This window comes from Carassius gibelio, chromosome A9, assembly GCF_023724105.1.
Source record: "Carassius gibelio isolate Cgi1373 ecotype wild population from Czech Republic chromosome A9, carGib1.2-hapl.c, whole genome shotgun sequence".
Lineage (NCBI taxonomy): Eukaryota > Metazoa > Chordata > Actinopteri > Cypriniformes > Cyprinidae > Carassius > Carassius gibelio.
In genome coordinates, this window is record NC_068379.1 from 30,871,751 (window position 1) to 30,888,216 (window position 16,466).

Consider the following 16,466-nt stretch of genomic DNA (forward strand, 5'->3'; position numbering starts at 1 on the left):
CTTTCTACTCTTCAAGGAATCATGAACAAATGTATCATGGTTTCCACAAAATATTTTAAGTAGCACAACTGTTTTAAACATTGATATTAATATTTAATGTTTTTTGGGCACCAGATCAGCAAATTATAATGATTTCTGAAGGGTCACCTGACACTGAAGACTGGAGTAATGATGCTGAAAATTCAGCTTTGCCATCACAGGAATAAATTACATTTTACAATATAATAAAATAGAAAACAGTTCTTTAAGATTTTAATAATATTTAATAATATTTTTTACTATATTTTTGTATATAATGCAGCTGGTGAACATAAGAAATTTAGCTCAAAAACATCTGGGATTTTTTTTTCTTAATTTAAACCCAGAAATAGAAGTTTAGAATTTTTTTTTTTTAATTGTAGAAAACATAATTAAAATATGGTATATTATATGCTATATTGAAATTGTTCTGTTAATTTATACATTTTTTTTTTTACTATTATTATTTCCCTGGTATTATAGACCTCTTTGCAATTGACCAATACATATTGAGATGGCACAAGATTTTATAATGACGTTATTTCTTGTGGCCTACACATTGTCACAGCAAATTTTGCTCAGTCATGCATTGCACCTTGTTTCCTTTTGCTAAATCAAAACAGGTGGGTGTGGTGCTCTTTTCTCTGGCCTTTTTCAATCCTTATCACTGAACTAAGAATAGCTTTGGAGTAGATGCACGTAGCATGTGTCGCTTCATTTTGAACTTGATTAATGTGCAAATTCACTGTACGCAAAGCCAAATGGTGCACTAGCATCCAAAATAATAAAAAATAACCCATGTTAACCCAGGCTTGGTTTTTCACACCACAGTGCAATAAGCAAGCCTGCTGCATCTGTATTCTGAAGGAAAAAGATTTTTGGCCTAAAACCAATGAGAGGTGATAAAATAAATTAAGTGTGATCTTTTTAAACGAGTGTTCACATGCTCTTGAGATGATTGTTGGTTAATCCCGACTATCAGACTACTGGGCTGTGTTTCCCAAAAGCATTGTAAGCTTAAGTACATTTCAGACCCATTGAAACCAACTATGCTCAATTATGCTTTTGGGAAACACAGCACTGGCTGTTTCAAGAGAGCAGGCACACATATTCCCAGCTTTAATGGAAGTCTCAAACAAGGGTCAGTGAGAAATGAGGCCCCTGAGTGCTGCCTCACCTCTCCCCTGCTTTTAGAATTTGCACCCTGTGGCTATGCGAGAGTGAGTGCTGAAGTGGCAGCACAGGGCCGTGAAAACTAAAACGTGTGCTGTGGTTTGACCTTTCCCTATGTTAAATACAATATTATCATAAGACGTGCTATTGAGTTGCAGTGCCTTTGCATGATCAGATTCACTGCCACGTGGGCTCTGCGCTCAGGTTCAGCACATGTGAGCTCATTAGAGCAGGTATAAATGTGGTGTAGCATGCCAACTGGTATATACAAAACATTTTATTTTACTTTATTATTTAGGCTAGTCTTGTTATAAGTGTACATGCAAGGCAATTATGCATTTTGTCAAATAATAGGGAAAGAATGACATTTTATTGGATTTTGAGGCTCCTGGGTGCAGTGAAATCTGCACTGGCCAGCTTTATCACTAAGCCATTAACTTAACATGGAAAAAAGACTAAATGTTTCTGCTAAGGGAAATGTCTTGGGAGACTGTAGTGACATAATATAATGCCATATTAGCTAAAAAAAATAAGTGAATTTTTAAATACAGTCTTATTTCTTAATAGAAATCATAAATTGAAAGAACAGTTGTGTGCTGTTACTAAATAAAATATTGAATTAACTACATTTTATACATATTAAGCAAACAATTGCAATTGAATATCTATCTGTCTATCAGCTTTATATATTTATTTTCAGCATCTGATGAAGTTTTAAGATTTTTTCGGTTTTGAACCGCGACAATTGCAACAGTGGCACACTAGCGCGCTCTTGTTTTCAGTCATTACTCGAGAAACAAGTGCTGTACATTTTTCACGTTTTTGTTGCTTTATACATCACAATAAGTGTTTTTACACAAGAACCACACAAACAAGTATGTGCCCCTGCTCATGGTCGTTACATCAACAAATCTTAATTACGTTACATTTTTCCAGATCTTAATAGATTTGTAACTGTTACATCATAAGAAAAGTTTTTTTCTCCATACAACATAGAAAGTTGTGTGAGGACATAACCATAACAACATTTGCTAGCTCTCATTTGAGTTGTTACATCGACAAGATTGAAGTAGCCTGTGATTTCTGCCAGGTTTTTATTGATTTTCAGTTTTGTACATCACAAGAAATGTGTTTTTCCCTTAAAAAGTCTTTAAGAAAGTTGATGATTGAGGCAGGTTTACTACAAAACTAAAATAATTTGCGCATAGGACAGGTTGCCTGTAGTAGCAGCTGGAGCTGCTTCCAAATGCTTTGATTTTGGGCTGAGGTTAGCTAATGGAAATGCTAACTAAAGCTTGAATTGCTTCAATGGTAGGACAATCCCCTTTCTAGGTTTATATATGACTAATTCACACAATATTAATGTTAAATTTATTTTCATATATTTTTTTTCAGCTTTTAAAGGTTTATTCAGATTCAAATGTTTCTCAAACAATCAAAGTGCAAATCAGCAAAACCTGCTGTAATTTCATAATGTATACAGTTAGCCGTCAAATGGCATTCATTGATTAAAGAGCGTGCAGCTGGCACTGTTGGAAGCAGTGTACTGTAGGACGGTCTCTGGCATGAGATGGACTGCACATTGTGGTCAGAGAGCGTGCCAAATGCCATTCCAGTGCCTCTGCAACAGGGGTCGAAGGTTAAGAAACATTGTGGCTCAGAAGACAGACGTCCATGGGTGGATATTTTCATTCTGCTTGAAAGCTGAAATCACAATCTGCTTAGAATTTTTTGTAGGAAACATAGCTCTATATGGAGTTGAATAATGACCCATTTTGTTGTATTCTTAACTAGTATTAAGCATGTCTCCATATGGTGATCCACTCTTTTAAATGTGCAGTCTTGCTGCTGTCTTAATTGGTGGATTACATACTGTCCACCTTAATGCTCACTATGGCTTGTGATGCTTGGCAGTATTCACTGTATAATGACCAACTGTGGTTTTCATGTCCTTAGAGATTTCATAAGTGTTGGATTTATGCTAAGTGTGGGAATGGAGATTACCTCTGCTTCTCCTTTGCCGAGATAATCCATCCACCTCACAGGTGTGGCATATCAAGATCCTGATTAGACAGCATGATTAATGCAATTACACATGTCCGGTGAGTATGCTGGCCATGCAAGAACTGGGATGTTTTCAACTTCCAGGAATTGTGTACAGATCCTCGCAACATGGGGCTGTGCATTATTATGCTGCCACAAGAGGTGATGGTCGTGGATGAATGGCACAACAATGGGCCTCAGGATCTCGTAACTGTATATCATACATACACGCTGTCTTCCATCTGCCCTGTACATTGAAAACTGGGATTCATCTGTAAAGATAACACCTTTCCAAAGTTCCAGATGCCATCAAATGTGAGCATTTGCCCACTCAAGTTGGTTATGGTGATTTACTGCAATCACATTTTAGAGTGGCCTTTTATTGTGGCCAACCTAAGGCACACCTGTGCAATAATCATGCTGTCTAATCAGCATCTTGATACACACCTGTGAGGTGGATGGATTACCTAGGAATAGGTCTTTTGTGTGCATAGAACATGTCTTAGATCTTTGAATTCAGCTCATGAAAAATGGGGGCAAAAACAAAAGTGTTGCGTTTTTAAAATTTTGTTCAGTGTAGATAGATAGATAGATAGCCAGACTCGTATATTCTTATTCGTATAAGTTTTCAATGAGCAATATTTTATATGAACAAGATACAGACATTATTACCTTGATTGCAAAACAATGCAAAACTGTTTCTCCATATGACAAAACACCTCAGATTCCTGAATATCCAGCTGTCTGACAGGCGTTGTGATGACACAGAAGGGGACATGTTTCCATTTTTCCAAATGAACCAGACATCTCGCAGTCTCCTCAGAGGAGCATCTATCCTCCATCACTGTCAGTCATTGGTCTCCTGGGGGCATATGGTTTACTGCCACAGACCTTTTCCACTTGAGTCATTAGGGTGCCTTGTAAATGAACTTAGACTTATGGACAAAACTTGCTGAATGACTCATTCCAGCCCAAATGTGATCTTGAGTTACACATTGCTAAAACAGGACACATTCCCGTCCTCGACGTCCGGAAGCTTTACGATGTAATTAATCAAATGTTGATTCCACAAGGGTCAATAGAGTTTTGGGAGAGACGGATGTCGATTTCTCAGCTAAGTGAAAAAACAAGTGGTGTTGAAGGCAGGGCCCAGTGTGGATGCGCTGGATAAATCCATCAGGGGCGCTGACAACCAGCCGTCAGTGGCTGCACATCTGCACCCATCTGCCCGAGGCCCATGTCTTTTATTGCTTTTCATTGCTTTCTTCAGATGAGAGCACAGGTTCAGTGGAACTGAATCACACCTCCCTTGGAAACTGAGGTGATTATTGCATAGCAAAACGTTAGATTAATCATTAAATTAAAGGTATTTTCGATTGTGCCTGTTGAGTGGACCTGGTGTTGACTGAATTAGGAAAGATGAGTGCAGAGCTCAACAATAAGCTTCAGTTTTGGGCCAGTTGATGGTAATTAATTGTCACTGAGAATTATATTTAGTGATCATTGTATGATTTTACCTTCCAACCAAATTACAGTACTTTTCCTTTTTTTTTTGCCTCTTGTGCTCTCCAAGACTGCATATATTTGATCAATAATAGTCATGAATTTAAAACCAATCTATTTGAATATATTTAAAAATTTAATTTATTTCAGCAGCCATCAGTGTCACTGTCATGTGATCTGTCAGAAATCAATTATTTTTTTTTTAAAAAAGAAGAGCATTTATTTTAAATATCTTTTGTAACATTATAAATGTCTACTGTCACTTTTGATGAATTTGATGCTTCCTTGATTCATGAAAACATTAATTTCTTTAAAAAAAAATGACTCACCCCAAACTTGAATTATTATTTTTATATTATTATTTATTATGTTTTGTGGTGAAGCCACATGATATAAACAAGGCATGTATAAATCTACTGGACCAGCATAAACAAACAAACATACATTTTAATTTATATATTTATAAGGAAATGCAGTTGGAATCTTTCGAGCAAATAATCGTACAATTCCCAATGGTCTCGTTCAAAACCTGAATGACTTAAGAAGTCGAATTGACATGATTTGATTGTTTTTTGGCAGACAGGTAATAGTACAGCTCATGTTTACCACAGCAGCAGACCAGGTGAGATGTCAACAGCACAACATGTATCATCTGCCACCTGTCTGCAGCCTCGCCATCAATTTTCGACCTGATGCCTCGTGGCAGCGCGTACCTTTAACTCATCACTCAAAAGCAAGCGTTTCTCCAGCTGTTCCAGAGACTGTATGTTAGTGTGAAGATGCAGATGTTTGACCACACCTGGCAGCTGTCCCTCTTCCCCCTTGTACACGGTGCTTCCCTCCTGTCCGAGCACATGCAGCTCTACCCGGCTCCCCTGCAGCTCATACGGATATGGGGAATCCTGGTGACTGAGATGAGCTATGTGTTTCCCCCCGGAGTCTCCTGTCCCTGGAGGAGCCACGCTGCCTTCCCATTTTCTCACAGTCACTTCCTCTCCTGTCAACCTGGGAATGTGCTGGCAGCCGTCAAGCCACGGAGACACGGAAAACGTTTCCCGTGTGACAGATATAACAACTCGGGGAAACCATTACTGTTCCTGTTTATCATACACTTGCCGTTACCTGGCACAAAGGACGGTGCTGCAAGTCAGATGCACAAGAAAACAAATCAATCATTCTCCTGAGCGTGATTCATAGCACGGACGCTCCTGCATGTACAACAGGATGAATTACGAAGGGATGCACCTGATTATCGGTGCACATTCAGATGTTAAAACGCTTATCGATAGTTTCAAGAGCATTCATGTGAGTGGTTTGGGCTTTTCAGAAACCAAGTTTAATTGTATGTGGCAACTGATCGTGAATCCATGGCACATTATCTCAACCCAAATGTGGAAGGAAATGTTATTGCTCAGGGACTTTTAATCTCCCACAGCCCTCTGTTCATTTTAGAGCAGTTCCCACCTGGTTTCCATGGCATCTGTCCAACTCACAGCAGGAAAGGAAGCAGATCTCGGCAGTGCTGAGTTCGCCCTCTTCTGGACGGAAGTAAGGGCTCCAATAAGCCTTGGTCTAATTAGCCGTGCTGTCAAAACATTTCTGCACAAGTCTTTTTAGAAAACTCTACTGCATGCTCACACTGAACTATTCCGAGGGACGATTTGTTCATTTGGGCTTATGTAACACTGCAGCTCGCTGCCATTATGGGGGAAAGCGAATGAAAAGGTCAAATGATAGTAAAATCAATCCAAAAAGGAACCTCTTAACACAGTTTGGACAGTGCCCCACATTCACCTTTGCTTAGAAAAAGACACGACATGGAATGACTTTCCCATTTAACTATCTGATCACAGCCAATATGGCTCATTGTGACACATTTTATCAAATGATTTTGATTGTACCTACAGAACTGCGTGTTTCCAAACATTCAAAACTCAGTGCAGTTTTAATCCTTTTTCTGAACAATTTGAAATAACTGAGTTAAACATATAAAGCAAGCACCTTTATTGGTTTGAACAGATACATAGATTTATATTGTACACTTTTTTTGCTATTTTGTGTTCATATACATGTACTAACCGTGGTTTAAAAAAAGGCAACCGTTAATGGAAACAATGGCAAGTATACAATACAATTAGCAAACATATCAAAATCAGTTTTTACAACATTTGTAGCAACCAATTCTTTCTATTGGTCTGCCATAGTGCAAACTGTTTGGTTTGAAGACAGGGTGTTCGCGTGATGTTAACATTCATTCTTACAGTTCCGATGTCTCTGTCTCGAACACATTTTCAATGTGTAGACAGCATTCACAGCACCTCTGCTTCAAGTCTTTCTGTCCCCTAATAACAATCTCAATAATACTTCAAGTGTGTAGGGCTGTTCGACAGATGAGTAGTGGATAAAAGATACAATTAACAATTGGATCGGTGTGTTTATTGCAATATGGAAGTTTGCGTCAGATATCTGTATTCAAGCTCTGTTCAATGTTCAAGAGTCCCTCTCTGTTTATATCTTCTTAAATAAGCGCACCTGTTACAGCTGTTACGGCAAAGATCTAAATGATTGTATTTTGGCGTGGTTGCATAATACAATGTTGTCTGCGCATCCTAATGAGAGTATTGTGAACAAGGTGAAAACATGAATTAAAGCAGAGAATGTCGTCCATTTCAAAAGTGTCCATTCCCAAGTCCAGCCAGCATGGCATTCCTTTAGTACATCCATGTAACATTGGACTCCTGTAGCAGAGATACTGATTTAGAGGAAAATGACAAAAAGCTGAAGAGTGAGTGAGTGAGTGTCCTTCTATTGCACAGTGTCTTGCGGAAAGCACTGATAGTGGATGGTGGATGGTGTGATCAGATGTCCGGGTCTGTGATACGGATCGAGTCCTGTCTGGGCACTGGTTCACGAGCAGCCACAGCGGTCTACTACCATTGAGGGGATCTTGCCGTAGATGATCTGCTCTTTGCCGTTGAAGTAAAGCATGTTGATGGGAGACATCTTGGTGGGGGTGCAGCAGGGCCCGGCGGTGCCTCGTGGATTGGCTTTGTTCACCAGATGGGTGTGGGGATATTTCTGCAGGTGTATGTAGTCGCATTCTCCTGAACAGTAATTCGCCTTATAGCGTTTTGGAGCAATAATCCAGTCCCAGCCGAAGTCCTCGAAGTCCACAGTGAGAGGGTACCGGCAGCATCGAGACTCTGATGAATTCTCGTCGCAGTCCAATCCAGAGTCCCTCCGGATTCGCTTTGGGCCCTCGGAAATTTTCACCTCCATGAAGGGGAGCTGGGAGTGAGAGAAAACCAAAGAGCCAGTCTTTCAGTTTACTGTTGGTGCTTTCCGCTTGCCAACTCCTGGTCTGACCATAAAGTAGCTTTGTCCAACCATTAATGTATGCTAATGATTCTGGTTCCAATTCCACTTAATGATTATCATTGCTTAATGGTGCCATTAAAGATATTTTCAATTCTAATTGCAGTTACAGCCCCCAGCAAATCATGAGATCATTTCTGATATCAGCAGAACCAATATGCAAACATAAATGTAAAACCTTTTTTTTGCAACACATTTTTTATGGACTTTATATTAAATAAAAATACTAAAATCAATCTTTTTTTGTAAAGTACGACTTAAATGTAAGTTTAAATGTAAGGTAATTTAAGTTTCACGAGGGTTAACTTTTTTGTTTCTTGTTAGACATGGTGAAGGTAATTTTAGATTCAATAAGACATATTACTTCACTAAAAATATAATTTATTTAAAACAAAGTATTGTAGAACTAAAACCATCTAAATAATTTCTCATTAGTGCCATTCACAATAATTACTGTTGGCAAAGCTCTGTCTAAAATTGGTTATATTTTACAAAAACATATACTTGGTAACAATAACAGCTGAACTCACCAGTCCATCCTCTCCGGGCTCAGCTGAGGTGACGGCCAAGTCGTTTCCCTTCGCGTCATACGCGTTTATCTCAATGCCCCAGTTGGTCTCCGGTTGTCTTAACCACACCGTCAGCACCTGTTTTACGTCTATACTCTGCCAAGACATCACTCCTGCGTTCACATCGATCTTCAAAGATCGTATTCGTATGTGCCTTCCTCCGTCCGCGACGGGCGTCAGCCGTGATATCTGTAAGAAGACGGTGGTCGCTTCTTCCGCGGGTCTCAGATGAACCCACAGCTGCGCTCTTACGATCCGGTTCGCTTGGATCTTCGGACTGAAGGAGAAAAAACAACACGTCGGTTTCCGATCTACTTGAACGATGGGGTCAGCTGAAAAAAGAGAAAGAACGATTATTGGGACTGTATATATGATTATGTATCTGCTGTTTTCAGTGACAGTTTTATTATTAAAGCGGTTCATGATGTGGCGCACTGATATAAACTGAAAGATTACGTTTTAAAGAAATAACGTTGACTACACCCACAAAATACAATACATTACAAACAAATAGCAGAGAGTTCTATGTAAAAAATGTATTGACTATATACATTTAGTTTAGATATATAGTTATTTATATCAAAAATACCTTAAACGGCATTGCGGAGGGAAACATTTATACATTTAAAAACTAATGGATTGACTATTACTTATAATGTATATATGATAATACGCATTTTTCACCTAAAACAAGTGCCTGAGATATAACCAAGGTTCAACTACAGTTTGTAAATGTCACGTGTGGTAAAGGTGAAAACATTTTCCTCTGACCGACTCTGGTGCGCCTTGCTGCGCTTCCAAGTTCAGCGTGCGTAAAATCGGTTCAGCAAGGCTGATAAAGGAGCAAACCAAAGCCTTAAAAAAATCAGTAAGCGATAATTATTTTAGCATTAACTGTGCATTTAATGCACAATAGCCGTAAAGGGTCTCTCCAATATCTACCCTATGTTTTGTCCATTGTTAAAAGGATACATCTATTTGAATTAATCTTTAAAATATATGATCCTTACGCTCGGTGGCCATGGTCATAATGGTCTCTGTGGTGATATGTTCATCATCGTCTTCCACAGCTCCATCCTTACTGTCATCCCCCAGAACATCGTACTGATCCAGTAGTTGCTGCAAAGGCGGTGCTTTGGGTAACAGCTGCTTGACCACGTCCCGGCTGATGTTTGGAGCCTGTTTGAGTCGGAGTTTGCTAAGAATTTGGGACTTGATGGCATGCAGTCTCATCAGCTTGCTGTGTTGTCTGAACTCACATGTGGAGCACTGCTCGCTTTCCTCCGCGGCTGTGGAAGGCTGCTGGGGCGCCGTTATATCTCCATGACCCACTGAACCATATGCAATCAATACACTTAGAGAAATTAAAACCTGTGTAAAATGCATGTTCCAAAGCGTGCTAAAGGATGTTTGCGATGTTTGATCTGATTTGCTATGCAAATGAACCTCACCACGCACCGGACAAGTAGATGTCATGCTTAAATTCGACAAGGCTTTTTATACTGCAACTTTGGCCACTCTATTGTGTCGTAAGATTCAACGATTGGCTGAGCTGGCAACAATAAACCTAATGGACAGAGCTGGACTTCTTTCGCAGTTCTTAAAGAGGCATGACACATCTCGTCGTGGAGGAATCAGCTGAACTTGAAAACAAATTATGCACATGAAAAAACACGCATATTTAGTATACCATTTCAGTGCGTGCATCTAGGCTACTCACTATCCAAACGCATCTGAACCCTAATGTAAAGGCTACATGTGGCATTTATTCATATGAAATCATAACATTTTTTTTTTTTATCTTAACAGTACATTCATGCATTCATTTTTCCTATGTCCTCTTTTATGTGGTAGCCTATAGTATTTGAAAGATATGTGTTTGGATAATATTCATGCTGATTCTGTCAATGCAACGAGATTTCATTTCAAACTACATATGTAAAGTTTTAAACGTATGATATCAATTAATCACAATTAATCTTTGTCCAACAAGGACCGTGTTTTAAGACCGTGTTTTAAGACCGTGGGTAAGATACATTGCGCCATCTTGTGGAATACATTGTGTAACGCAGTTGAGGTATGTCCCTGACCTTCTAGTTTTTGCACAGTTATCAGTAAAGAATATACATATAAAGATAGTAAACATGGAAAAATAATAAAGAAATATATAATAAAAAATAAAATTATAATATGCAACTTCTAGTATACATTAGAAGTTGTAGTGTTGGATTATGGCAAGAAAATAAATCCTGATTAAAATGTCCATTATTATGGTGCTCTGGAATGCTTGATTCTGATTGGCCAGCTGTTGTGCATGTCAAACTCCGCTACTCCACTGTTTTCCTTCTTACATAATAACATAATTTCACCTCAAATCAATGTTTCATGTCCATTTATTTATTTGGCAAGGAGACGGAAGGAAGCAGCAGGATAATGTGCAGTCAACTTTTTCAAGGCCATACAAGACAACTTGGAGTCTGGGAACATTTAGTGATAATGAGCTGACGAAAGGGCATTATCCCATCACTTATATCTTCGGTTCAGTTCAGTCATATATTGTGAAGATAAAAAAGGAAGAATCGAAGATATCTTCCTTTATTAAGTTCCAATGGACTTAGGATAATACCTAACATGATATAAAATGATCTAGTCTGTAATTATCGTGCTTGTTTGTTTGATGGTTTTTAATGTAACACGCTTCCTAAAATTGCTGGTTATTGCGGTATATTTATGAAATGTAAATGTGTTTCAACAGGAAAAAAATATTTTTGAAAATTCAATTAACATTTTTTGGTATGCATGCCGAACTCACAAATTTAAGAGTCTGACGAAACCTTCACGGAATTAACTATTGAATCACATTTGTGTGACCTAGAAATAGCCTATTCTCTTTCTATATGCTGTATGACCAAAAAAAAGCGTTTATTTTTCATATAATAGAGATTGTTCATCTCTAGGGTGGTCTGTCATGAAAAAGTTTGGGAAACCCCTCTGTTAGAAATCTTTATCTATAGTATTAGTGAAAGCAGTCCTTCCACTAGGTGGCGATATTGTATTTAAAAACACAGCGAGGCGCAACCTGTGTCTGCGTGCGTTGCAGTAACCTATTTTACCCAGTTTACAAACAAACATTGAAGCAAGGATAGCACAGACTAAGTATGCCCGTGAATAGAAACGGAAAGAATTTCCCAGCTTCAAATTCAGTCATATAGATGGCCATGACTGAACAGACAGAGAGAAATGCAAAAACAACACGGATTAATGCGCTGTTGAGCGGCTTCGCTGTCCTGTCTTTGCAATGAAACTGAAACGTTATCAGTCTATGTGGACTCCGGACGCACATGCTGAATTCTGACCCGATTTACCCCACAAGAGCAAGTTCATCACCATGCGTTCTTACTCTCCTGTGGAGTAACCGAGTCTGGTATAGAGGAGGAAGCTTCTGTCTGTTAATACTGTGCATTTATGCCAGTTTTCATTTTAAAGAACGCACTCCGATTTGGATTTAATGATTTTAATATCCATAATATTGACGCTCGCAGCCTGCAGTCCGAAAAGGTATGTACCGTTACCCACATTGATTATATCATTAGAATCTGCACTTTTAATATCACATATATATAAAACAGATAATAGAGCATTCTATAAAACCAGGAAAAGCATTTGTCTTGACCTTGAGGGTTTATTGACACAAATGAGACCATGGAATTTACTCGAAAAAAAGATTTCCAGACAGTGGCTGTCGGCTGTCTTTGGCTGCTGTGCATTAAAGCCTACAATGGGTTCGCGTATCAGACGAAGAGAATATTGCCGAGAGTAGCCTAATAATATTATTGTTAAAATATTAACTATTTTAGCGCCCAAAAGAGCTTGTAGATTTAGAATCCACAGAATAAACATATTTATATTCTAAACGTGGTATATTCCAAATTCTAGATGTTGGTATCTGCAGAAAAAGGATTTTTTTTTTTTGTGAGGAGAAGTCTGTTAGTTAGGATTAGCTGTCCTCAGATGCAGCGTTTGTGGAGACAGCACGAGACAAATATTCTAATAGCGACGCCCGAATCGTTCTTTTGAGTCGGATCATTTGAACGAGTAGGTTGAACCAGTTCACAAAATCGATCTGAACGATTTGTTCGAAGAAAGAACTGAATTATTCCGAGCGGTTCTCCAGTTTAAAACACCCCAGCCAACTGAATCCGATTCGGAGTGAATCTGATTGAAGAGCATTTTAGTGTTAACTGATGTCAATGATGAGGTAAAAGCAGATTTAAATTTTGCCGAAATTTTACTTGTAAAACGTTACAATCACGTTTGATATATGCATTTGCTATAGGCTACATAATTATAATATAGTTTTGTTTTTAAGGTATTTTATTAACACAAACATTATTTTCTTCAAGTAGATATGTAGCATTGTTTAATGTGAATAGAAATTATATTTTCGCTTTTTATGTCTGAATCTGAACTGGAAAAAAAAAAAAAAAAAAAAAAAACACTTATAAATAAAAAATCCACAGTGAACAGTAGCATATTATCTGTGTGATGATGGAGTTATTTGTTTGCATAAACATCCAGTGCATTTTTTAACCGATTCTTTAAAACTACATGCTTTAACCTATTAAAGCACATTTTTCTTTATATTGCCTCAAAAGTAAATCCTCATTCCTGTGAAGATTTTGTCATTAAAATTGTCATGGACAAAGTTGTCAAGACACTGAATAAAAAGTCATCTTGAAAATATATATTTAGCCAGGCGAAGATGAAATAACTCACATTAACCATTCATTTTCTTCACACAGGGAAGTGTGAGGTGGCTGTACATCATGGCTGACCATCTGGAGTGTCTCAACCACACTTTGTACAGAAATACGCCCTAGCTTCTTATCCATACATCATAAAACCCTATAAACTGCTTAACAAGGGAATATAACCTTGGTATCTCACCATCTTTGCATCTCTTCCCCTCACTGCTTTCCAACCAATGCTACATTATTTATATCATGGGATGCATGAAATCCAAGCACCGCGACTCCACTCAGAACTCCAGCTCATCGGAGAAAGTGGATGGCAAGCCAGCAGAGCAAGGAGAGAAAGCAGTTCTAGTTTTCTCAGAGATTGGCTCCATGGAGGACCCGGTACGGGTCAGTCCGGTGCTGCTGGACTATGCCCAGAGACTCTCGGAGGAAATTGTGGCCAGGGCAGTACAACAATGGGCTGAGGTGGACAGCCGGTACAGTGACATCCCCTACATTGAGTGTGATGTGCCATAACGTTTCAACTGGATGGAATAAGGCTGGATTGGCCTGGCTTACACCCCTCCTGTTTGTAAAGGAAAGCTTTCAGATAACTTCAGGCCAGAGGAGCATCATGTCATTTTGGGAAGCTATTCTTTTGATCTCTGAAAACTGTTTTATTTTTTATAGACCCATTAAGGATTCACATTAAATATTCAGCCATTTTATGTTTTTACACATTAAAATTAACATTTAGAGGCCTGTTTTCTTAACTAAGAGCTGTTTTACCACAAGACTGCGTCTCTTGTTTACCCCTAAAGCCCAGTGGTTTAATTGGTCCAAAGGCCACAGTCATCCCAACCATGTTTAGTACATACTTCATCTTTTTGCCTTTAATATTTTCATGTTCATGTGGCTCAGCACATCAGACAGTACCTCCTTTTTACTTTCCATCCATCCATTGGTTTTGGTCACATTAGTGAATTTTCATTGGCAAAAAAAGGTCCATTGGCAATAGTGTAGTGATGACTTTCAAACCAAGAATTTTTGTTGGTCAGCACTGAGAATTCAAGTGACCTACTTGAACCCATAGCAAAATCTGTGTGGGGAAATCTTTCAACCTTGATACAAAAAATCCTAAACGTGGATTCCTATCGAAAGGACTGGATTTTGCCTGTGAAAAATCTTTGAAAAATGGTAAATGTGACTGCACATTTAAAGGACGCCTGCTCAGGGTTATGGTTTCTATTTAAGGGGCAAGTGCTGGCTTCTATGGATTAATAAGTGTACATTACTTCACTGCTATTTTTTTTTTTTGACATGACAGCTCTGTCAACTGTAATTCCGGGTACAAACAGCCTTGTCGATATTATGGCCAGATGTTGTTTATACATGATACATTCCATGGACTCTTAAATTTAGAGGTTACAAATCATCCTTCATTCACATGATGCCATGAAAGAATACATTCAAAAGAGAAGGATTCCCAAATTAAGCCATTAAACTATTTTGTTAATAGAAGATTTTCTTCTGTGGAGCTCAGATATACAATTCTTAAAGACCAAGACATTATAAAAACAAACTTAGCGCTACCAGGTTGCCAAACCCCTCACTTAAAGACAAAATTCAGACAGGGGAGCAAATATGCCAATGTCCTTAATGATTCTTAATGCAAGCACAATAACTCTTCTAATAGTGTCTCAACAGCTGCTCACCAATGCTTTTTATTGATGTGATATTGGCACTTCTGGGTCTTGTGCCATGCTGTCAGGTAGACATATATACTCCCTTTAATGATCTCCAGCACAATACAGTGCAACAGTGGGGTTCTGGAAGGAAAAGTCACATTTGTTTTATCCATAGAGAAATAGATTGTTAGTGGTAATGCATAAATCTTTTAAGACAGACCTACCATGAGCATTGATGTGGTTAAGAGATGATATAATCTCTATCACATAACTACTAAAAAGAAATACTTAATTTTAAAGGTCACCCTTTCCCATAGAGCATCAGATTTCTCAAATAATTTCTATATTCATGCATATCAGAATGTTTTGCAATTAACTTTATTTTATACTTATATTTATTTTTTAATATTTATTTAATATCATCAATCAAAGGCTAATGAAGCTGTTTTTTTTTTTTAATGGCTTTAAACTCTTAACTGAAGAATTTTTCCGAATACCTATGGAGAAAACAAATGAGAAAACTACTTCCAGAACCTAGGCCACAGATGACATGGGTAGTCACTGTTATGGCCTGTTACAAAGACAATTAGGCAAGAACTGCACTTTGACCATTATACTTCTGCATAGAAAGTCATAAATGCATAGTGAAATCTTAAGATATGAAAGAAGGACTTAAAGTTGTATTTTATGAGGCCTTTCAGCACACTATGTTATGTGCTCAGAGTAGAACCTCAGAATATCTCAACATCTAAAGGACCTATCAGCACATGAGTCACTGGTGTTCATTACTCTCATAGGCTTCCATTCGTAGGCCAAACGTTTGTAATTACCTAGAACAAAAAAGTGCAAAACCAGTGTAAATAAACCGCAATCTCAGACTATTTTTGTACCAGCGTGTACTGTCAAGCTGATTTCTCCTAGGATCTCCAGTCCTCTCACAGATGTTTGATGAGTTGCTGATGATTCTGACCAAAATTGTTGTATTTCATATATATCAGTGTATATTTCAGACATAAGTGATTTACCTGTAGTCTGAGCAATCTCAGTTCTGTAATTTAAAGAAAAGGGAAAAACACTGCTACACCAATAAACCAACCATGGCCTTTGTCAATACCTCAACTGTTGCCTTCTTTCAGTGTCTTCCGTTTCATATTTATCATGACACTTAAAATAGGACTTTTCCTTCTGTGCAAGTGTATGGGAATTTGAATGTCATTTTATTAACCACTAAGAGAAAAATGCTGTTTGTTATGAAAATGAATAGCAAAGCTCTCCGTTAAATGTCATGATTTGAGATATTATTCATGTCCATACTGTAGCACAATACGCAGATCGCTTGCCTGACTTTACTTCTTGCAGTT

General features: G+C 38.1%; 1 protein-coding gene and 1 long non-coding RNA gene across 4 annotated transcripts; one reads left to right on the top strand and one right to left on the bottom strand.

Moving 5' to 3' along the window:
* Positions 1-6,724: 6,724 nt before the first annotated feature.
* mstnb (myostatin b) lies at positions 6,725-13,530 on the bottom strand. Of its 3 annotated transcripts, XM_052606861.1 has the most exons (5): positions 12,531-12,581; positions 10,969-11,008; positions 9,692-9,970; positions 8,643-9,013; positions 6,725-8,025 (listed from the first exon to the last, which is right to left on the bottom strand). In XM_052606861.1, the coding sequence occupies exons 1-5, from the start codon at positions 12,579-12,581 to the stop codon at positions 7,645-7,647; spliced, it is 1,122 nt and encodes a 373-aa protein (XP_052462821.1). In that variant the 3' UTR covers positions 6,725-7,644. The 3 variants fall into 3 exon arrangements, with proteins under 3 accessions (XP_052462821.1, XP_052462820.1, XP_052462819.1); XM_052606860.1 differs by lacking the exons at positions 10,969-11,008; positions 12,531-12,581 and adding an exon at positions 13,458-13,530 and having other exon boundaries at positions 9,692-10,012; XM_052606859.1 differs by lacking the exons at positions 10,969-11,008; positions 12,531-12,581 and having other exon boundaries at positions 9,692-10,156.
* LOC128020175 (uncharacterized) lies at positions 10,676-16,218 on the top strand. The gene is made up of 2 exons (XR_008185299.1): positions 10,676-12,239; positions 13,484-16,218. It is a non-coding gene; the product is annotated as an uncharacterized LOC128020175 (long non-coding RNA).
* Positions 16,219-16,466: the final 248 nt, after the last annotated feature.